The sequence below is a fragment of the Myotis yumanensis genome, unplaced genomic scaffold (assembly GCF_028538775.1).
Source record: "Myotis yumanensis isolate MYYU_CA2020_CCGP unplaced genomic scaffold, mMyoYum1.0.hap1 SCAF_2, whole genome shotgun sequence".
NCBI lineage: Eukaryota > Metazoa > Chordata > Mammalia > Chiroptera > Vespertilionidae > Myotis > Myotis yumanensis.
The window spans coordinates 57,313,090-57,336,164 of NW_027223753.1; the positions used below are offsets into that span (position 1 = coordinate 57,313,090).

At 38.2% G+C, this 23,075-nt stretch overlaps 2 protein-coding genes across 19 annotated transcripts in view; one reads left to right on the forward strand and one right to left on the reverse strand.

Annotated features, from left to right (window-relative positions):
- The window catches only part of FUBP1 (far upstream element binding protein 1), a 36,482-nt gene extending 20,266 nt beyond the window's left edge, over positions 1-16,216 (reverse strand). For 2 of the 15 annotated variants that reach the window (XM_070405445.1, XM_070405438.1), the window contains exons 1-14: positions 15,991-16,216; positions 7,599-7,689; positions 6,707-6,769; positions 5,913-5,951; positions 5,354-5,393; positions 4,771-4,820; positions 4,612-4,683; positions 4,430-4,487; positions 2,014-2,176; positions 1,817-1,915; positions 1,591-1,692; positions 1,235-1,337; positions 1,029-1,129; positions 309-450 (exon numbers count right to left, since the gene is read on the reverse strand). In XM_070405445.1, the coding sequence (XP_070261546.1) occupies positions 309-450; positions 1,029-1,129; positions 1,235-1,337; positions 1,591-1,692; positions 1,817-1,915; positions 2,014-2,176; positions 4,430-4,487; positions 4,612-4,683; positions 4,771-4,820; positions 5,354-5,393; positions 5,913-5,951; positions 6,707-6,769; positions 7,599-7,689; positions 15,991-16,110 (1,243 nt within the window). In that variant the 5' untranslated portion in view covers positions 16,111-16,216. Of the gene's footprint in view, positions 1-308; positions 451-1,028; positions 1,130-1,234; positions 1,338-1,590; positions 1,693-1,816; positions 1,916-2,013; positions 2,177-4,429; positions 4,488-4,611; positions 4,684-4,770; positions 4,824-5,353; positions 5,394-5,912; positions 5,952-6,706; positions 6,770-7,598; positions 7,690-15,155; positions 15,892-15,951 lie in introns of those variants that run through there. The other 13 variants (XM_070405434.1, XM_070405433.1, XM_070405437.1 and 10 more) reach the window with 13 other exon arrangements.
- Positions 16,217-16,366: 150 nt separating this feature from the next.
- Positions 16,367-23,075, forward strand: part of DNAJB4 (DnaJ heat shock protein family (Hsp40) member B4) — a 46,857-nt gene continuing 40,148 nt past the window's right edge. Inside the window, exon 1 of one of the 4 annotated variants that reach the window (XM_070405450.1) lies at positions 16,367-16,524. The gene's annotated coding sequence lies outside the window, so the exon portion shown is untranslated. Of the gene's footprint in view, positions 16,525-20,341; positions 20,492-23,075 lie in introns of those variants that run through there. The other 3 variants (XM_070405452.1, XM_070405448.1, XM_070405451.1) reach the window with 3 other exon arrangements.

The following is a 23,075-nucleotide window of genomic DNA, read 5'->3' on the forward strand; positions in this document are numbered from 1 at the left end:
ATCAGGAAATAGCATAGTAAACAAAAACCCTGACCACTTTTGGGGTCAAGTTTCTTACACTAATAATTAAGCTGTTGGTCTCTTCTAGAAGCCCATGTGAGTCAAAGCCTACTCTTTTTATTTAAGTATATATAAGGCCCTTCTCATTTGTTTTAGTTATTACACATCAACATAACACTTTTCTACTAAAATACAGCTCAGGAAAAATCACCACCACTTGTTTAGAACAACAGATATATCATCAGAAAAAATAATAGGTTAAAATTTTAACCCTACATTAAAAGAGTTAAGAGTTTAAAATACTTTGCCTTTTCCTATTATTAATCCAGTTTTCCCAGTTGGTACAATGAAATTAAATTCCTGAAGTCCACCAGGTGGTCCCATGTTCCAGTTGCCCTGACCTCTACCTCTCCCTCGACCACCAGGTCCAGGTCCACCAGGATTACCAGCCTAAAGAGAAAGACAAAAAACGAAGTCAGCTAAAAATACACTCTTCTTTCCATAATAAATTACATGTCTATTTTCCTCAACTTTCATTTCCCTAAATTAGAACTTTAGAAAAGTTGGGAGATAACTTGGTCCAAGTAATCAGCCAGTAATAACCACCATTTATTCATTTTATACTGGAATGAGTAAGGTAGCTGCCTTCCTGCTCCAAGATGTCTGCCTTAAAGCAACTTCAAACTTTTTAGTTATTAAACAGATTCTGATATAAAATAAAGGGGGGACTTTCAGATTTGATGAAGGAAAATTTTAAAGTTTTCAACCTAGCTTAAGTTTTTATTGATGTGAGAGAGGAAGAGAAACAACCACCGATGTGAGAGAGAAACATCAATCAGTTGCCTCCTGTATGGGCCCCAACCAGGGATCAAACCTGCAACTTAGGTGTGTGCCCTGACCAGAAATTGAACCTGCAAACCCTTTTGGTGTACAGTATGACCCTCTAACCAACTGAGACACCTGGCTGGAGCCAAAGAAAAAATTTCTGAATGAAAATAAAACGAAGAAAATATTAGTAATCTATCAACCTGAACACTTCTAAGAAGGTCTGTAATAATTTCTGCAGCATGTTGACATCGGTCTGGAGGTCCTGTTATTTGTGCTATCCTGTCAGGTGTTGTTCCATCATCTTCAAAACAAAACAAAAGAAATAGAACGAATTAATTTATCATTAAATGTGTCAGTGTCAAAAGTAATTGCTACCAACACTCAGAAATTAAATGTACGTACTCACCTGGCTTAAACTGAATTCGAACACCAGCATCATTTTGTATTTTTTTAATCATCTCTCCATTTCTTCCTATTACAATGCCAACAGCAAATCTTGGAATGGGGACCTAATGCAAAGGAGACAAAGTATTAAAAAAACCATTTACTAAAAATCAAACTGCCTCAAATCATAAAAGTATATATAACATTTTTTGTATCAAGTAGGGTGATAAGAGACAAAAAATACTACTATATTCTAAGGTGGAAACTGGGAGAAAAAAAGAGGATACAATGTTAGAGAAGGCTATGCAATACAAAACAGGAAAAACTCTATTTTACTTATAGATTAGCATAAAACTATTTCTGAATATTTTTACTTACATCTATCCCTTCATTTCCTCCAATTCTTGACCCATACTCATTTCGAACTTCTCTGAAACCACCTTGATCACGAATTAACTCTAACACCATTTCCTTGGCTTGCTGAAGTAGAAAAAAATTACCCAATTTAGAAAGCATGTCTCAAAACATTGTAATTTATTCATACATGTTTTGCTCATTCTGCACCCACCCCAACCCCTTCTTTGTAAAATATAAACTTGTTTACTTGAACTTTGTATGGATCTCCAGTAATCCTAAGAGGTTTGTCAGCACCAGTGTTCTGAGGTCCATCTTGAATCATAACCATTTTAACTCCAGCCCGTTCCTGTTCATCATAAAAAAAAAAAGTATGTATTAATAAAAGGGGAATGAAAGTAAATTGGCTTCAAAACAGATGAATAGTAATCATTTTACAAATAATACCTGAAGTTGTTTAATAGTCTCTCCCCCCTTTCCAATAACTAATCCAGCTTTGCTAGCTGGAATCATTATTTCTTGAACTGCATTTCCTGGTCCATCACCATGATGGAAGCCAGGGGCTGGTCTTCCTTTTTCAACAATCTGGTCCAGTAGTCGTTTTGCTGACCTGTTAATAAATTAACAGTCAAATAAGTTGTAATATACCCCAAAGCTTATCCAAAAGAAATATAAAATATAACCAGTTACTTCTTCCAATTCCAGTTTAGATGGCTTAAAGCTAAATTTTAATAATTTCAATTAAAAGAAAATGCCATTAGGGCCAAAGATTAGAACTATTCAATCAAATTTCTAGGCATACAATTTTCAAATATTTTTGAGATTCCAAAATTTCTAAGCAGCACTCAAACTCCAAAGTTAATCGCAATATTAAACTGATTCTTATGAGCACTAAATAAAATGTTTTTTAAAAAATATGTATTTTTGTTGAATTCAAAGAGGAAGGGAGAGAGGTAGAAACTTCAATCACAAGAGAGAATCAATGATCGGCTACCTCGTGCACGGCCCCTATAAGGTATCAAAGCCTGCAACCCAGGCACATGCCCTGACCAGGAATAGAACAGTGACCTCTTGGTTCACAGGTCGATGTTCAACCACTGAGTCACACCTGGCTGGGCAATATTTATATTTTTAAACCATCACTTTGGTCACTCAGGTGTTTAAATGTATTCATTCAATAAATACTTAAGAAATGTCAGTTATATACCAGATTTCATTCTAGCTAATGGGGTTACAGCACTGAACAAAAGAGACAAGAGTTTCTTCTGGCATTGCTCAGTGGTTGAGCATCGTCCTATGAACAAGGATGTCACTGTTTGATTCCTGGTCAGGGGACATGCCCGGGTTGTGGGCTTGATCCCAAATAGGTGCTGTGCACGAGGCAGCCGATCAATCATTGGTCCTGTCTCATCACTGAAGTTTTTCTCTCCCCCTTCCTTCCTCTCTATAATAAATAAAAACGTATTAAAATAATAACATGTTAAATAAATTACATGTCATTTGGGAAGGGCTATGAAGAAAATCAAAGCAAAATAAGAATAGAATGTGTGTGTGTGTGAAGGGATGCTATTTTATGGAAAGTAGCTATGGGAGACCTTACTGATAGACATTTGAGCCAAGACCTGAAGGAAGAGGCGGAGGGAATTTGAAAATAGAGGAGAAATAGAAAGTACAAAGGACTCAAATGAGAAGCATGCTTGGTGTGCTCAAAAAATACAAGAGGCTACATGAGGCTAGAACAGAGTGAATTGGGAGAATGGTAAAAAAATAAAGTGAGAAAAACAGCAGGTAAGCAGGCCATGGTAGACACTGATTTTTACTCTAATTGAGTTAAGCATTATGGGATTTTGAGCAAAGTATTATGAATTGACTCACAATCTTGAAGAATCACTATGGCTATACTGTTATAAGAATAGATCATTGTTGAACAGCTAAAACAATGGACACACGTAATATAGGCAAATCACATCACAGATAAGATGGTAGTATACAAGGTGGCAAAAAGCTGGATCTCAAATAAATTATGAATAAAAAATGACCAAGACTTGCTTATGATAAATGAGGAGTAAGAGAGAGATAAAATATTAAAACAGAGTTGCCATAGATGTAAGAGATAAAAGAGTATAAATAAAAGCTGGGAATGGGCTGTAAAATGATTTTATTTCCTAATAATCTTGTGTTTGAGATGTCTTAATAGACATTCAAGTGGAGGCACTGAGTAGATGGATATGAGCCTGGAATTTAGAAAAAGAGACCAAGGATGGAGATAAAAATTTAGAACATAAAAATCTATGGTATATAAAGCTATATATTAAAAGAAGTTTAATAGAGTAAATTAAGTTATCCAAAGAGTATGTGTAGATATATTGTAAGAGGACTGAATTTTGTGGCACTTTCATGTTGAGTCCAGGAAGATAAGGCTGACAACCAAGATAAACTGAGAAAGAGAAGAGAAGTAGGTATCTAGGCAAGTGGTCCACTGTGTCAAACAGTGCTGACAGGCCGAATGAGGAAGCGGCCAGTCATGATCTCGAATAGACAAATTTTAACGGGACAGTGAGAATCAATGCTCGATTGGTGTAAGGTCATGACAACATGAAAACAGGCAGATGATAATGCCAAAGTAGAGCTACCTCTTTATTTAAGGAGTTTTGTTGTAAAAGGGAGCAGAGAAATATAAATGTGGGGTTCAGGGATGGTTTTGGTTAATGTGAGATTTTCAAGCATGTCTGTATGCTACTAGAAATTATCTAGAAAAGAAGGGGAAATTTACAGTGCAGGAGGAAGTCGGTTCAATTGTAAAGGCAATGTCCTTCAGTAGGAAGAAGGGGGCTGGCCTTTGACACATGATTTTCATACTTACTGGACAGACTCAGGTGTTCCAGTTAACATACAAGACCTTTCTGGAAGGCCACCACTGTCTACAATATAAAACAAAAAAGTTTAAGGCTAAGAAAAGGTTAACACATACCACAATTTTCAATAGAAGCTTAAAAATATGCTAGCTTTCTATTTAGTATGAAAATAGCATCAAAACAACGTTACCAGGAGCAATCTGTATTTTGCATCCAGATTCCTGCTGTATACGTGAGATTTGTTCACCTCCTCTGCCAATAACTAGAAAAGAAAAAAGAAAATTATTAGCTGAAAGATTGCCAAGTATGTTTTGATTGTTTTCAAAGCTTTAAAAACCAGGTTACTTACTAAATCCAACCATTCCATCTGGAACTTTGTATTCTTCAGTCATTACAGACCTGCTAAAAAAAGCAAAACCAGAAACTAACATCTTCCTTTAAAGAAAGGTAATTTACTTACAAATAAAAGGTACTCTATCGATGAAAATGGAGGTCTAATGGTCAAACCAGGGTTCCAGGAACATGTTTGTTTATAGTCAAAATATGGCTTGAGTAGTTAAAGTTAGAATCTTAAGGTAACACATATCAAGTGAGGAGGGTATGGTGAATGGAACAGTTTGAAGGCATGCAAAGAAGCTGGAGTAGAATTGAGGGACTGTCATCTTAATTTTTTAAAAAATAGTATTTTAATTCACTTTACTTTCTCTAAAATGTGTCTAATTACACCCATCCTTCCAAACTACAAATGTACGTCACTCAAAAAGAAAAATGATCATTCTGTATCACCTTATTAAGATGAAGGAAATGAAACACAGACACACACACACACACACACACACACACACACATATTCACTGTACACTAACGTGGTTGTGTTTTTACATACAGTTCAACTAAAACTTGCAAATCATTTGAAAAGCATTTGACTATACCTTTGCTGCTGATGCATCGGTGGTAACTGCGTCCCAAAAGCTACCATAAAAATTAAATAAAAATGGAAAAGTTTAAATTTAAGTTCACATATATTTAATACTTTTATCAAGCAATTCCAAAATCTTTCCCTGATGCACAGATAATACCTTGAAGAGAGTAAAATTTTATGCAGAATACTTAAATCAACATTGACAGTAAGCAAATAAAAAGTCAGTAAAAGGGCAGACATTACTAGCAATGAAATAGAAAAAAAAAAACCCTGTCCTTTTTCAAGTGGTGCATGTATAGACTAAGAAATAGACCAATAAAACATAATAAAAATGAGAAATAGAGCAAAAAAGAGACTATATAAAATAACTTAATGGTCTAATCTCATTAATATGTACCTGGCCAAAACTGAAAGATCATAAAGATAGGATGCACATATTTACAAAGAAATTCATTATAATATTCACGGCCTCCAACTAACTTCAAAGATACCCAACAAAAGATAGGAACAAAACCCTAATTAAAATCCTGTTACTTTATTTTTTAACCCAACTTCAAATAAATACTTACAGTCATTTTGAGGAGCAACTTTCTTAGCATCTGGTTGATCTGCAAAATTAAATGTCTTTTAATTTTTTTGCCAATAAGTACAAATATATGAATCAGTTCCCCTGCCCAAGCAAGAATATCAATATAAACATTTATTGAAATAGCTGAGGGTATTGTGTAATTTGAACCAAAAGTGCCAAAACATAGCCCAAACTATTCATGTTTAAAAGATGCACAGACATTTTTTAAAAAAATTCTTTTTGATTGTATCAAATCACTGACCTTAATGTATGTTAAGCACTTTAGAATGTTATAAGACAAAGTATTTAGGTCCGTTACTAGCAAAATATCACATGCTAAAGGCTAATGATGCTTCCCACTGTAGGAACTGAAGACTGGAAGAAAAGAAGACCTATCAAAATGTGAAAAGTTGACATATCAAAAGTTGAGTGTATCAGACAGTGACCACAAAGCTATGCAAAATAAATTTTAAAATGGCATTACAAGGCAATCTCGATCTAAACTGTTCTATTGTTCTTCACCAAACATATCAAGGCATAAACTTCAGCAGAAAACTCAAAGCAACTACATGACTACCTTCATCTACATCCTTTACAGATGAATACAATGCATACCTTAGAATAAACAACTGATAAAGTACTATTCTCCTCCCCCCTTCAAAGTTAATTAAACATCAGAATGTTGTACAGCAAAAATTCAGACACATAATCCAAGAAATACTGTGTCCATATCAGAATCCACTGGTTTATTTCACGTTTACATACTAAACACAGGTAATAAATAAAAATTCCTGCCTTTAAAAGGAGAGGGCATTCCCTCCCAGTGTGTTGTACTGCTCGGACTTGTCCAAGAGCCATCTACACATAAAATAAAAAGAATACATTACATACAACATCTGAAGCATCATTAGCTCATTTTTTGTTTTGTATATTAAAACCTCACTGTAAATGTGAAAGTCACTTAATAAAACCAAGTACTCCTGGTCAAAAGCTACAAATACATTCTATAGGCTCATTCAGAATCCTCCTCTTAAAAAAATAAAAAGGCAAAAAGAAATTGTATCAAAATTTCATACATCAAATCTAAAACAAAAATATGTGCTGACTTCTAAGTTCAGAAACTTCAATAATTGTTTTTTTTTAAATACAAGGCACTGTAAATCTACTGCTTTAAGCCACATTGAGTTAAACCTGAAACACAAAACAAGGTACTAAAATAAATAAAAATGTAACAATAAAATGGTATAATCTGCAACACACTAGAATAGCAAACTTTGGCAACTTCAACCTTTAATGTGAAATCTGAAATAGCAGAACAATGAAAATATAGCATATAAAGATTTAATTCATGTATGATGAGAAAAACCTGTGAAATGTCCCCTAAACATTTTAATTTCCATTCCCCCTTCCCCCAGAATATTAACAAGTCGTCTGTGCAAACTGTCAATCTGGCACAATCTTAAAAGAAGAAAAATGATGTTTTTCTAATAAGACAAAACTGACTAAAATTTTACCTACCTTGTCTAGGTTTCTTTTCCCCCCTTTCCTTTTGAGGGCAATATAAGCCTTACAATTTTAGGAACCTTATCATAAAAGTAATGTTTCAATACAATAATAACATTTGAAAAATTGTAAAATTACTTTAACTAAACTGTGTAAAACAAAAATACTTATGGCTATAACTTACCTCCATCTTCCAAAGGTCTTTTTTGTCCCCCATAACCATAGTCATTTGAATTCAGTGATGTACCAGCATCACCTCCAATTTTTGCTGCAATCTTAAAAAACAAAAACATACTATCATTAAGAAGAGCACCATAACTACTATATGCTATTTAGTACTCAATTTCCTCATATAGTTCCTAATACCTATATATGTCAAATAACTCACATCAAAACTAATTTGATAAAAAGACAAATTATAGTACATTACTATCATTAATAACTCCAGAGTTAACAAATAATCACCTGAAATTAAGCTTTTCATATAAGAACAAACAAAGAAGTAATCAATTAGGAATCTTAAGACTGACCAAATAGCTTTGAAGAAAATCTGTATCCTAATTCTATCTTTGCCATGGCTCTCTCCCATGACTCCACAGAAGATGTGTGTGGGCATAGAGAATGTGAATACCTGTGGGACTCTAAGGCTGTGCTGTCTAATAGGGCAGACATTAGCCAATGTGGTTACTGAGTACTTAAAATAGTCCAAATTGGAGATATACTTTGAAGTGTAAAATACACAGATATTAAAAACTTAAAATTAACTAAAGAATGTAAAGCATCTCAAAAATGTTTATATTGAACACATATTAGAATAGTAATATTTTAGATATGTTGGATTAAATAAAATGTGTGTGACTTGCATTATACTTCTATTGGACAATCTTGCACTAAGGAAACATGGGGGCAAGAAAGCCTCAGAAATAGAGACATAAGTAATTTTATCCTTAAAGACTTAACTACTAGAATGGGCCAAATAATTGCCTGAAGTTGACTAAACAAACATTATACTTGAAATACCAGCCTCAAGTCACAAGTGAGGCAGAGCCAGTGGACATTTACTGCATTTTTCTATGAAAGAAATGAAACTAATATCGTGGAGTGCCAACAACAGGCCACGCTCCACACTATAAGTGTTCCATATTCATTTTGTCATTGAGTGATCATTAACATCCCTATGAGGTAGAAAGTATTAGTGAAGTAGATATATCTTACAGTTAAAAAAAATTAAAAGAGGTTAATAACTAAGATTACATAGTTAGTCAATGCTGATGTCCCAATTTCTACACAGTCCCATGCTATAATTACTATGAGGGGGATAATCACTAAAGTGGGTGAATGGCTCAGAATTCATATTACATTATTCTTTCAATTTTGAGCATGTTTGAAATGTTCCATGATAAAAAATTAAATGGAAAATCAAACTTTTGGTAACTGAAATTCCCCCAAAAATGTCCTGATGTGGAACTAAACCAACTATACCTCAAGCTTCATTATAACTAGGAAATTAGAGAAAGTAAGAGTATATTCAGAAACTTGAGTCATAAATCCAATGTATCACTTATATATATGTTCCCACATAGCAACTATATTTCCCAGGGTTACTAGATTTCACTTTTTCTACATGCAAACACATATAGCAAAGCATATTAGAATTAAGGATACTAGAGCTTTGGTCAATCTAACCTTCCTTAATCATCTTTCACTTTCTCAAAAGCCTGTTTGCATCTTTGAGCATCTAATTAAAACCTTATTTCTTTTCTAAGATTTTCTCATCATACCTGAAAACTGCTTTTCCATCCTTAAGGGTTTTTTTTTTTAAATGCTAAGTCTATATAATCACTTGTCAAATAGAGAGCACTGCAATATGTTAAAAAATCGTTGCTATAGCAAGCTCAAATTGTGTCAAGACAGTTCTGTCCACCCTTAAGCTTTAAAACAGTTAGCATTGAATTGTTCCTTAGGAACTTAACTACACTGCCAGTATTGATGGACACTGATGTTAAGGAAAGTATTTTAGGACAGAGAAAATAGTGGCACCAATGACTGGAAAATATTTTAGGCTGTGAGTATCTCCAACAGTTAGCTTTTATAAATGCTCTATAAATCAGCACTCCTTGGAATTTCTGCACAGAGAAAGTACACTTATTTTTACCTCCCTATTCATTCAATAGAGAGGGAGAGAGAAACATCAATTGGTTGCCTCCAGTACCCTCCCTAACCAGGGTTCTAATAGGTGACCTTAGGGTTAAAAAGAACCAGTAACACCATCTCAAAAATTCAAAGTACGAAGACATCAAAGAAGAGCTTTTGGTAAAAATACTATCAATACAGATTTGTTCAATTCTCCAAAATCAAAAGAAAATATACATTTCCTAAGTCAGCAATTTTCACCCTTTTTAAAAAAATCTCATTGCACACAAAATTACTAAAGTTCTGTGGCACACCAAAAAAACTTTTTCTGATCACACACACAATTTTGGTTCATTCACACCAGACAGCTATTGTTGAGTTGGCTGTTGTCATTTTTTCATTTGACAATCTAAGGGAAAAGAGGTCAGTATTCCTGACTAAATAATCAGATATTGAATGTTTAAAAATTCTTGTGGCACACAGGTTGAAAATTGCTGTCCTAAGTCATTGAAAGGAGGATTAATTTAAGAGAAACAGTAGTTCCTAAAATCCAACCTTCAATTATATATAAAAGTATTACTGGACTAATAAAATTAAGTCTAATACATTTTTTATTTTAATTTACAATACAGTGAGGCCTTGACTTAAGAGTTTAATTCGTTCCGTGACGGAGCTCGTAATTCAAATTACTCGTATGTCAAATCAACAGTGAATGAATGAGACACGTGATGCTGGGCTGATGTGGCGTTCACTGTGACGTTCGCTGCGCCAACTAGCGGTGGGGTATCTGAAGCTGGCTCGTAATCCGAATTTTAGCTCGCAACTCAAAGCAAAAAATCGGCCAAGAGACGGCTCAAGGCCCCACTGTAATTCAAGCTTTTCATTTGGACTTCAAATGAGTAAATTTTTTTGTGTGTGTTTTAATGTTTTAGCATTTTCTACCTTTCTTCACAGATTGTTCCTACTATCCAACAATTCTGAATATTTAAGAGATTATTTAGTTATATCACCTTATTTTAGATATTATTTTTAAAAAATCAGAAGCTGATTCTCAGAAGCAAACTACCTAAATGCCTCAGGTGACTAGCTCCTAATTTTCAGTTCACTGCATGCTTCCTTTGGTTTGCAGTACTACTGTGATTTGGAGTGGGTTGTGATTCTGGTTCAACTAATTTGGGTCCCTGCCAAATTTTCCTGTGCATTCTGCACCTTGTTCACCTTATCTATACAAAGGAGATAACCGTTTTTCTATACTTACCTAGAAGGATGGTTGTGAGAATTAAATGAATACAAGTTTAGCACAGAACCTAACATAGTATATTGATTGCTAGTTATTATAAACAGATCAGCATACTATAATTCAAACGATAAAGCAGGGTCTGCACGTCAAATATTTGCATTTTAAAATTTTAACAATTTTTATTTGTCCTGAAGACATATGTAGTTACATTCTATTTGTGAAAACTGCCCGCTGGAGACTAAGGTATGCGATTTCTCTTTGTTATCCCTAAGACTGAAACCCTAAGACTGACATAACCATATTGTGGGTATTCAACAAATGAATTTCTGCAAGAACATAATTATTTTCAAAACAAAATTTCATTACTACCTAAATTCATTAAAGATATTTTTTCATTCAATTGAATAAATACTAAGTACCTGCTAAGGGTCAGGTTTTGATGGTTTCCATGCACCGGAAATGTGAAGATGCATGAAGGACACAAGAAATATTACGAGGCCACCATTTTATTAACACTGTCACCTCTCTACAAAACAGGAACCTTTGCTTATTATCATAATCAAACTTTGCTATTCTGTCTCAAAATGTTTAAAAAAGTCACACTCAAATGCTAATTTTCATTGATGGGATTAATGGTAATTAAAATCAACAATTCTATTTTATAAAATTTTCATTGCATTCAAACATAATGCAATTTATAATTATCAAGAAAGAAATATCAAGAATAATTGAGTACTGGCCTCAGCCAGGTAGCTCAGCTGTTTGGAGCATTGTCCCCATATACCAAGGTTGTGGTTCAACCTCCAGTCAGGGCACATACAAGAATCAACAAATGAATGCATAAGTAAGTGGAACAACAAATGGATATCTTTCTTTCCCACTTCCCTCTCTTCTCTCTCTCAAATCAATAATAATAATAAAAAGAATTACTGAGTACTTAACACTGCGGTGTCGGGTGAATTTCCCGCCAAAATATAAGATGGCGGTTCGCATACGCAATCTTTGTGAACGGCAAACAAACAAATATTTGGTAATACGCAGTTACAATCGGCCCGAGTTTACACGTTTCCCGCACTCCACTGCAAATCTATATGAACGGAGTTAAGATGGCTCCCGCGGAGTACGCGCAATTCACGCGAGCCGACTTAACTCGTTTCCCGCAATCCAAGTGTTAATAACTAATTTACTAGTTAAGAAGAATGGATGAAGTTTGATATTTTTGCTAACTTGTGATCTACCACTGTATAAGCTGTTCTTATACCTCTTCCTTCCAAAGAACATAGCATAATACTTTGGACAAAGAAATGAAACTTAAGGTTAGATGGGAATTTTGGAAATATAATTCAGTGTCCTTTAGGAAAAAGTGATCTACCACTTTATTCATCTATCTAGTCTCAGCCTCTGTCTGATTCACTTCTATCTTCATAGAACATTGAGAAAAAAAGTGGATAGGTACATTTTAATTTTCCAATGCTCAGAGACAGAACTTATTAACTAGAGGCCGGGTGCACAAAAATTTGTGCACTGGGGGGTGGGGTCCCTCAGCCTGGTCTATGCCCTCTCGCAGTCTAGGACCCCTCGGGGGATGTCCACCTGCTGGCTTAGGCCCGCACCCAGGGGGATTGGGCCCAAGCCGGCAGTCAGACATCCCTCTGGCAGCCCGGCAGCCCTTGGGGGATGTCCATTTACCAGCAGGGAGCAGATCTAAGCTGCAGTCGGACATCCTTAGTGCTGCTGAGGAGGCAGGAGAGGCTCCCGCCACCACCGCTGTACTGGCAGTCATCAGCCTGGCTTGTGGCTGAGCAGTACTCCCCCTTTGGGAGCACACTGACCACCAGGGGACAGCTCCTGCATTGAGCATCTGCCCCCTGGTGGTCAGTGTGTGTCATAGTGACCCATCATTCTGCTGTTAGGGTCAATTTGCAGATTACCCTTTTATTATATGGGATAGGGGCCTGGTGCACGGGTGGGGGCCGTGAAGGGTGTCCCGGATCAGGGTGGGGGACCTGCTTGGGTGCCTGGCCAGCCTGGGTGAGGGGCTGATGAGTGCAGCTGGTCAAACCCCCTGGGGGGGGGGTTCCCCCACTGGGGTGCCTGGTCAGCCTGGGTGAGGGGCTGAGGGCCGTTTCCAGGCTGGCCATGTTCCTCCAGCGATGGAAGCTACCAGCCTCTCCTTTTTTCTTTTTATTCTGGGATTTATTTACCTTCTATAATTGAAACTTTGTAGCCTTGAGGAGCTCAGAGCCGGCCAGGGCAGGCTGGAGGGAAACTTGGCTTCCTCCATCGCCAGGGGCAACCCACGCCTCCTGCTCGCTCCAGCTCCGTGGCCACGGCCGGCTGAAAGCAGGTATCTGGGGTTTATCTTCTATATTGAAACTTTGTTGCTTTGAGTGGAGCTTAGAGCTGCTGCGGCAGACGGGAAGCTTGGCTTCCTCCATCATTGGGACAACCAAGCCTCCTGCTTGCTCTAGCTCAGCGGCTGCTGGCCGCCATCTTGGTTGGGTTAATTTGCATATAGTCGCTCTGACTGGCTGGTGGGTGCGGCTCAAGGCGCAGCGAAGGTGTGGTCAATTTGCATGTTTGTCTTTTATTTGTGTAGATGTAATAACCAGAATCCTAACCTCACCTTCTGGAGTCACAGCTTGAAATACAAAAACATAAATTTCTAAAGTGTACAGGTTGGAAACCCTAAACTAGAGAAGCAATCTAATCTGGTGCCCTGTGCTCACAGAGTATTATAAAAAACTGTAAATTTCACATTAAAAATAAACAATTAGGATTCTCTGGGGAGAAAAAAAGAAAAAGTTTGGCAACTTGGCCTAAATTACCAGATGGCAACAATCAGCTAGTGTAAATGCTACTAGCATTTACTAGGTTAGGAGGGCCCAGGAATCCTAATCAGTTATCCTGCTTTCCAACAAATAACTGTCCAGCCAAAAATGCCCATAGGTATATAGCTTTTGAGAACAAGGAGCTGTTCTTGTAACTCTCCCTTCCAAAGAACACAGCATAATACTTTGGACAAAGCAATGAAGCTTAAGGTTAGATGGGAATTTTGGAAATATAATTCAATGTCGTTTAGGAAAAAGTGATTAAATATTAACCTAACTTGTTCCTTCAGTCCAAGTACTCTTCCCAACATTCCACTTATAAGACAAATAGCATCCTAAAATGTAATCAGAAGCTAAATATGGAAATCTCAGATTTAAGATCAAGTCTGTAAAGAAACAATCAAATTATTACAGCAAAGACATCTATCTATAAAGGATTATTACATCAAGGGCATTGGGGCAGCTGACCTACTGGCATGTAAAGAGTACAAAAAATTCCAGTTTGAGGACAATTTCCACATTAATAAAGCAGTCTAAGTTAACAGGAAATTATAGCCTAGCCAAATCATGAAACCTACTTTTTTATTAAAGTAGTCTTTCCGAAGTTGTATACATCTGTACCTTTTCTCACTTCTTGCCTCACCCAACACTATCCTCCAGTGACTTCATACTTGGGTTCTTGTCAGGGCAAAAAACCCTCATACCTTTGCACATGCTGCTTCTTTTCGCCACTGGTCAAACTCCCACACATTCTTGAATGCCTTGCTTAAAGTGTCAGTCCTTTACTTTGGCAGTTAGGCACCCCACTCGCTGGTGGTGTGTACAGTGCTTAACTCATAGTAGGAACTCTATATATGTTTATAGAACAAAAAGATTAACTAACTGTCCTTATTATGCCCACTTCTTTCTGAAAACCACTCATTTGCATTTGGTTCCTAGAAGCCAGAAACCCCAATTCACACATTTAAAAATTCTCTAGTATCTAAGTACAGTGTGTGGCACATAATAATTCAATATGCTGGTGGAATAAAAATAATTCAGGGGAGTCTTTCAACCCAATCTAATAAAACACCACTAACAGAGGTCCTGTCATTATGTAAATGTCTCAGTCACTATTCAAAACATGTTCAGGATAAATGAAAATTAAGTGAAAAAACTGTAGAGTTAGTATTAATGATGACGTTTCCTCGACTCTCCTGAGTATTCTGACTATAAACAAGAACAGGTACATTTTTATTTATAATGTGCTCACATTACAAAAGTAAGAGCGATATTTTACATCACTACCGATTTAATGGATTTTGACTGAAATAGTCCTTTAACTGGAGGGTAAAAAAGAAAAATTAAGTGATCTCCTAATACAATCAAAGCATAGCACAAAATTAGTTTCTGATTACCATTCGTTTACCACTACGGTCTAAAAATGTCTGGCACCTATTATGCCTAGTGTCATAACGAGAGAAAGACTCTCAATTTTGCTTACATACAAGTCCAGACCAATAGCACACATTTTAAAGTTATAATGATATTAACGTACTTCCCAATAAAGATGGAAGTTCAAATGAAGAGCTCTTTACTTCGGAGGTACATGTGCTTTTTTTTTTTTTTTTTTTTTTTTAAGCTTTCGAACGTGAAAGAAGTGCCTTCGGGGCAAATGTATGCACCTACGTAATACAAAGAGGTGGTCAGTTTACGACTCTGAACAGAGAGGCAGATTCAAATGGAAATTTGGGGGTAAAATGGGCCTGAAGCCATTTTGAGAAATAAGGGGGGGGAAGGACTGGTCTCTCGCGGACACGGAAATCCCGCCACGAGGAAGCACTCCCACCCGGGATCCGGTACTTTCCCAAGTCTCTTCCTCGTCACCGAGAAAGCGAAAGACACCGACAGACTAACTGCGAAAGGGCCGTGAAGACCACTCTCCCGGCATATCCCTCCCCTTCCCATGGCTCCGGGGGGGCAGACCCCGGATTCCCTCCCAAACGAAACTCACAGCCAGAACCTTCCACGCTATTGTGTGAAACTAGGCGCGCTTTCTACCACGGGGGGGACCGTGCTCCATCTGAGGAGGAGGAGGACATGCTCACTCCTGAGAGAGAGGAGCGCGTGTGCCGCAGGGGAGGACAGAGAGCCCAGGCCATCCGAGCGCGGCACGCGTTGGGGTTCCCACGGGCTGAGACAGCAAGAACACGAAACCTAAATCTAGCCTCTGACCGGCACCGCCAACGTGGGGAAACGTGAGTCTCCGCACATTTGAGAGCCCGGAAGAGCATGTCTTCCCTCTTCCTCTGCGCCTACAGAAGTAGCGGCCTACTCCGCCAGCGACCAATTACCGTGAGCCGTCGGGATCCCGCCGCGCGGCCCCGGCTTACCTGCCGGGCTCTCTGCAGCGCATCTTTGAAAGCATCGTTAACGCCTCCGCCGCCGCCGCCGCCGCCTCCACCGCCAGCTGAGCCAGAGGAGGGTGGAGGGACTGTTGAATAGTCTGCCATCTCTACCCTACCGTGGCCGCTACCGCTCTCCACACAGACCTTCTCTCAGCCAACTGCTAAGAAAGAAAGAAAATGGCGGCCGCGAAGCCTCTATCACATTCTTGTGCGACCATCGTGCCGTAAAGGGGCGGAGATTGAAAGCAGCAAATCTCGCGATGTTTCTAAGCAAGTAGCTGTGTAGAGGTGGGGTCTAAAAAAAAAAAAGGGACGGGCACGCAGGCGGATGTCGCGAGAATTGCGTTTAAGGTCTCGCGAGAATGTGGTTCGTGAGGGCCCCCTGCTCGCGCGTTCCCGTGCTGAGGCTGTGTGGCTGTCCCTTTAGGGAGTAGAGGTCGGCGCGGCGACCGCGGTGGGATCGAGTGTCTGAAAGCCTGAAGAAAAGCTGCTTAACGGCCGCTGCCCGAGGGAGTTAGTGTCGGTGAATTTTACGTTGGGGGTCATTCTGCGTATCCGTAGGCAAGAGGGTGACGTCACGAGCGTCCTGAGGTCACTGCGGCCGGGAGACCGCCAGGGAAGAGCGCTCGCTGGTCGCCGCGAGGTGATGCTCCCGAAAACGTCCACCCGGTCTAGCGGGAGCTCGGCATGATTTTCAGGGTAGTAAAGTGCCCCTGTATTTTACTTCTAGATGGTTAGATGATTTAAGTTTTATCACCAATGGGGGTGAATTCAGGCCGGAGCCCTGTTACCACGTGAGATGCTTTTGCGTAAATAATGCGGATGAGGCTGTGATGATATGACTGCTGTGTCCCCCCGCCCCCCTCTTTTTTACCCTTTAAAAGACGTAAATTGTTCCTAAAACTCAGTTTTAACCAGATTTGGTAACCTCGTCGTCTATGTGTCCATGACCAATTTCATTGAGATCCTTGTAATAAAGAACAGCATCCTTTTCTTAATCAAAAGTGACTTGTAGCTTCTTAGAAATAGGTTCCCCCAGCCCCACCTTGTGAGAACGCAGATGGACGGTAATGTTCAGAACTGCCCTTTTCGGACTAGATAATCACTTTTGTCTTTTCTGCTATCGACTCCGGTTACCAAATAATTTCAGATCCTCAGACCTTCCCCAGTAAAACGGCACGGAGTTTACTGCATGAACGGCAGTCCCAGACTCGGAGGGTGCTGTGGGAGACTGTCACAGGGGCCTCTTCCAGATTCTCTCCTTTTAGATAACGAAGAAGGAGGGAAAATGAACTTTACCAACTTGGGCATTTTGTGTTTTGTTAATGAGGTCTATAGAGGATCTTTCCTATCGCTGGTCTTCGAGTGATTGAGAGAAATGCGTGCTGCAGTCTTCTGATACCTAAAACGAATGTGTCCGTTTGCTCAAGGCCCAGAAGAAGACAGAAAACTAAACAGATATATATGCACATACATATAAGTGGATTATCATTTTCTTCCCATCTTACCCATTTATCATTCTGATTATCTTTCCAGCGTTTGTAGCCATCTCTTTAGATTTGGGAGGAATTTTTATTTGGAGAAGTAGTGGAGGTATTGGACTGCAGATTAAACCAGCTGGTAGAAAGAAAAATTAAAAGCACTGTTGGGCGGTGTTGCCAAATAGAAGTTTTCTACTTGCATTTTGAGAAAGTGTTCAACAAGTGGCATTTATTAATCAGTAATTGATTTTTTATATTTTGTTAGACTTATGTACCAATCAGATCTGATCAATGTAGAGTTAACCACAGTGATTTAATTGATCTCTAAACAAATAAACTTTATTTCATGTATACAACAGTTTTACTTGTCCCTAAATAATGAAAAGAAGGAATGCCATTTCTAGGTTTTGGGGTGTTTTGTTGTAGATTCTCCTGGAAATATGGATATTCTGGGATGGGAATCAGTTGGAATCAGTCTAGATCAGGATTTCTCGACCTCAGCACTATAATACTTTTTAGCCAAGTAAGTCTTTGTTTTGCAGTACTACTGTGCATGATAGTATGTTTAGCATTCTTGGCCTCTACCCATAAAGGCCAGTAGCTTATCACCCACTCCCCCCCCCCCCCCCACCCCCCCCCGCCCCAACCAATTGTGACAACTAGAAATGTCTTCAGACAATACAAATGTCCCCTGGGAGGCAAAACCATCCCACATTGAGAACCACTGGTTAGCCTTGATTCCTGCCCCTGCCTGCATCCATCAGGAAGACTTATTTACCATACTTCTGAACTATGTATATTACAAGTCCCATTACTTTTCACTTCTGCTACTCCCAAGGTACCATCAGCTCACACCGGGACTGTTACAGAAGCGTTCTGGTGGTTTTTCAGCTTACACCCTTACACCCGTACGATTTACTTTTAAAAATGGAATTTTGTACAGAAAAGTGTATAATGCTCATGTAAAGTCTCAAAGGTAACAAGTACCCATGCATCCACTCTGCAGGAATGTTCTCTAAGGAATAGACTGTTACTGGTACTTTTGAATCTCAAGGGGGTGTTGCTAGAGGATTGTATTACAGTTGTTTCTTCTTTTGGCAGCTTGAAAGATCTCTTTAAAACGAAAATGAGATCATCCCACCTATGTCTCCAATTTCACTTTGACTCCTACCTCCTGGAGTGAGTGGTCTAAGGGCTCTATATAACCAGTCCACTGTCTCTGCACCCTCTTCCCTCTTCCCCCTCTTACTCCACGTCGGCTGTCTGGTCACCTTGTTGTCCATGATCTTTGCTGCCCCTGGGGCTTTATACTTACGTTTTCCTCTGCCTGGGATGCCTTTGTAGACCTTCACATGGGTGATTTGTCATCCTCATTTGGGCCTTAGTTCAGCTGTAACCTCCTTAGAACATCTCTGACCTCTGGTTGTGCTATTCTACAACCACTCTATCCATTACCATGTTCTCTATAGCATTTATTTAAAACTTACCTAAATTTATCTAAAATTAAAGCGTTTATCTAAAATCTTATGTTCTGTATGTTTACTTGTTTGTTGTCTCTCTTCCACTTTTATGTATCTACCATTGACTAGGCCCTAAAACAAAGTCTTAGTATTCTAGCTATTTGTTGAATGAACCAATATTGAAAAAAATCTGCCTCTACATTTTAGTTGGTTCTGTGACATTGTGCAAGTGACTTAGACTCTGTGCTCAGATATCTACATAATAAGCATGACCTATTTTGCTATCCTAGAATGAGAAATCTGTGAGCATTTCAGAAGCTGTAAAGTGTTATGCAAATGGAAATTGGTATTATTAAACATATAATTTGGTTCTGGTGTATCATAAGGACAGGAAAGAATAATGCATGGTCCTTTGCATCTGTAAATTTTTTGGGATAAACAGCTATGTTCAAATCTTGCAGTAGTTTTGGGAAGACTATAACCAGTGACTTTTGATTAGGCTACTTGTGTGTTCGTTCTGAGTCCAGTCAGTCTCAAAGCCATTTGTACTTTGCTGATTATTCTAGATACTTTCATGATAACTGATGAAATCAGACTTTTCTTGACTAAGTTTATTCCCCTTTGCAATGCAAATTCTCTTTATTGTGGATGCATCATAGCTGACCTGAAATTAGTTTATTGTGCTTTTTATATGTTGGCTAATATTCAGCTGAATTATATTATAGTCACACTCTTATCACAGAAATTGGTATCCCATATTTCATCCTCAGAATGAAGCAAAAGTCAGTACTTTTGAGCTTAAAGAAGTCTAGCAAGGAGCATTTAGACTTGCCAAATAACAGAATGAAAAGATTAGCAAAGATAATAAAAGTTGGGCTGGTAAATATATTGGTAAGATTTTCTATTTTTTCTTCTAATTTATTGGTTACCAAATGACTGAGTGATTCTTGGCACAACTTTTCACTACTGGATTTGCTAAATCTATGTACAGTATTAACATTCTTATTTACAGCTATTGGAGAAAAATCATTCAACATGACTTTTTGTACAGGCACTTTAAGAGAGGCAAAATTTTACAGGCTACTGCCCCATCTTTATACCCATCACCTACCTCCTAACAACTCTTACAGAAGAATCTGATAACTTCATGTTATACTCTGTATCATTTAAACCAGGCCTGTGTTTTCTCAGTGAGCAGTCACAACAGATTCTGGTTAGGTAGGAGGAAAGTGGCCACTTTAAATTAAACTAAATACTCCAGAATGTTGTTAAGATATTTGATCATTAAGTTGGTCTTTGGTCTTAATGACTTTTTTATCCTTTCTGATTAAATTTCCAGGATTCTATTTCAGACTAAGGTATGAATGGAAGCAGGAAATATTTACATTTAAAGGACAAAGTTGCTAACACAAATGTAATTTTGGAACATTGTGGAGAATAACAATTTGACCAGTGTCTGAAACTGGAATCAGCTCCATAACGTGTAAAGGACTCTGGACTTGGTCCCAGAGGATCTTGATTCAAATCCCACCCATGTACCCTTTGGTAAGTCACACAGCTTCTTCCTTTTACCAGCATACCAAAAGGAGGAGGTAATTTAATCTGTTTCTGAAAAGAAGCCAACAGCACTAGTAAAAGATTATAAAAAGTATTATGTTTTACAGGGATTTCTGTTTTCCCTTTCAGAAGTTACCAGAGTATCGTCTCACCCTCAATTATTAGAAAATTCTCTGATTCGGCTGCCAAACTTAATGGTGTGCCCTGATTGAAAGGCTATTAGAGAATTGATGAATACTAGGATATTGCTCATGACCATTGATTTGTCCTAAATCGAGTCTTTTATTCTCCTTGTCATTCCCATCTATTCATAAGCAGGGGTGGGGAACCTTTTTTCTGCCAAGGGGCACTTGGATATTTATAACACCATTTGCAGGCAATACAAAATTATTAACTTAAAAATCAACCTGCTATATTTGGCCAAACATTTAATTAATTCACCCCTAATGACTTGGCAGGGCCAGACCAAATGATTTTGTGGGCTTTATACTAAGACTCGTGGGCTGGAGGTTCCCTGCTGTAGAGCCCCTGAGCTTTTGCACATATTGTTCTCTTTGTCAGAAACATTTCTCACTTCTTGCCTAATACCTCCCCCGCCCTCCCCCCCAGAGAGCCTGTCCAAAACTCTCAAATTTAGAGATTCCTATTTGTTTTCATGTACAATATTATGGTAATAATACCATAATATCATTTATTGTTTATTTAGAATTCCTACTGGATTGTAAGGTTCATGACAGTGAGGGCTTCGTCTTTTTCTGTGCCTTTACTGCATAACACACTCTAAAGCAGCCGTGGGCAAACTATGGCCCGCGGGCCGGATCCGGCCCGTTTGAAATGAATAAAACTAAAAAAAAAAAGACCGTACCCTTTTATGTAATGATGTTTACTTTGAATTTATATTAGTTCACACAAACACTCCCATCCATGCTTTTGTTCCTGCCCTCTGGTCCAGTTTAAGAACCCATTGTGGCCTTCGAGTCAAAAAGCATGCCCACCCCTGCTCTAAAACAACAATAGCTAATAATAGCTAGCACTGTATATCGGACATTGTTTTCAGTGCTTTGCATGTATTTAATTCATTCTCATAATGGTTTATGAGAGAGGTGCTATTAAAATCTCCATTTTGCTGGGGTACAAATAAGTTAACTGATCCCAAAGTCACCTGTTAGTAAATGTTAGAGCTGTGATTTGAACCCAGGCAGCCTGACTTGAAGGAATGGAGGAATCTATAAAAAGCCAAGTAATAAATATTTCTATAATTTTGAGGGTGTGGTTCACAACTTACTATTTCTTTCTTGGATTTTTAAAACATGCACATTAGTTTTTGTCAAGACGTAGGCCAAAATTCATGGAAAGGCAGCTCTTAATGTAAGATAATAAATATAGAATACTTACAAAATTTAAAGAACCCATGTGTTGTACAACCTGATAGAAGCTATTTTTCTGTATTGTCAGTTGCTTTGGGTAGATTAGTAATCTAGAGTATGTAGTGCTTTATGGTGTATATACATGTGTGCATATATATTTGATGATGATTAATATTATTTCTCAAATACATTATTCAGGGCATTTATGTATTTGTAGTCCACATCGCTAACTAAATTATCCTTGCCTCTTCAAAACAAGGATAGGATTAACTAATTTTCATTTCCCCCCTGTATTTCCATACAGCACCTATAGTATTTGTACTGTTTTTCTGCATATTGGATTTCTCTGCAAATAGCTCCCATCTACCAAATGAAGCATATTAAGAGTTTTTAGATTAGACTCTTCTGAGAATTCTGAGTAAAATTCTTTATAATTTAATCTTTTGGAACAATTAAAGATGCTTTGTGAAAATACGATAAATTTTCTTTTCCCTTTAGGACCTCTTCAGTGAAGATGGAAGGGAAAGGTTTGCTAAAATACCATTCCTGACTTTACAGGGTTCTTCAAATCTAATGAAAGAATTAACATCTCTCATTACTGTGTCATGCAAAGGGCCTCTTTGAATGCATACAGAATGCTTGCTTAGCTAGTTGCACACATGTGTTGGCATCTGTCTATAAACAGGGTCTTTCCCTTGACCAGGATCATAGGAGCTGTAATGCAGCATCATAGAATATATGAAATTGAAAATCAGTATTTAGTGAGAAAAGTTTAGAGCTGCCTGTCCTTGCTGATAAGCTACAACTCTCCCAGCTTCCCATTACTTTAGGGATAATGCTATATTGAAAAATTTGGGATTCCTGAAAATATTTGTTTCAAAAAACTGGCCTCCATCGCCCAGTTTTTGAGTGACTTTAGCTAATTCTACAGCATGTATTCTAATAAGTTACAATAAAACTGATATATAATGCTTCAGAATCCTATATACAAAGAGTTAATATGCAAATTGACCATCACACCCTTGCACAAGATTCTGCCCCCATGTGGTCAAAGATGGCTGGCAGGGGATGGCAGTTGTGGGTGATCAGGCCAGCAGGGGAGGGCAGTTAGGGGCAACCAGGCCAGCAGGGGAGGGCAGTTGGGGGACCAGGCCTGCAGGAGAGAGCAGTTGGGGGGGGAACCAGGCCTGCAGGGGAGGGCAGTT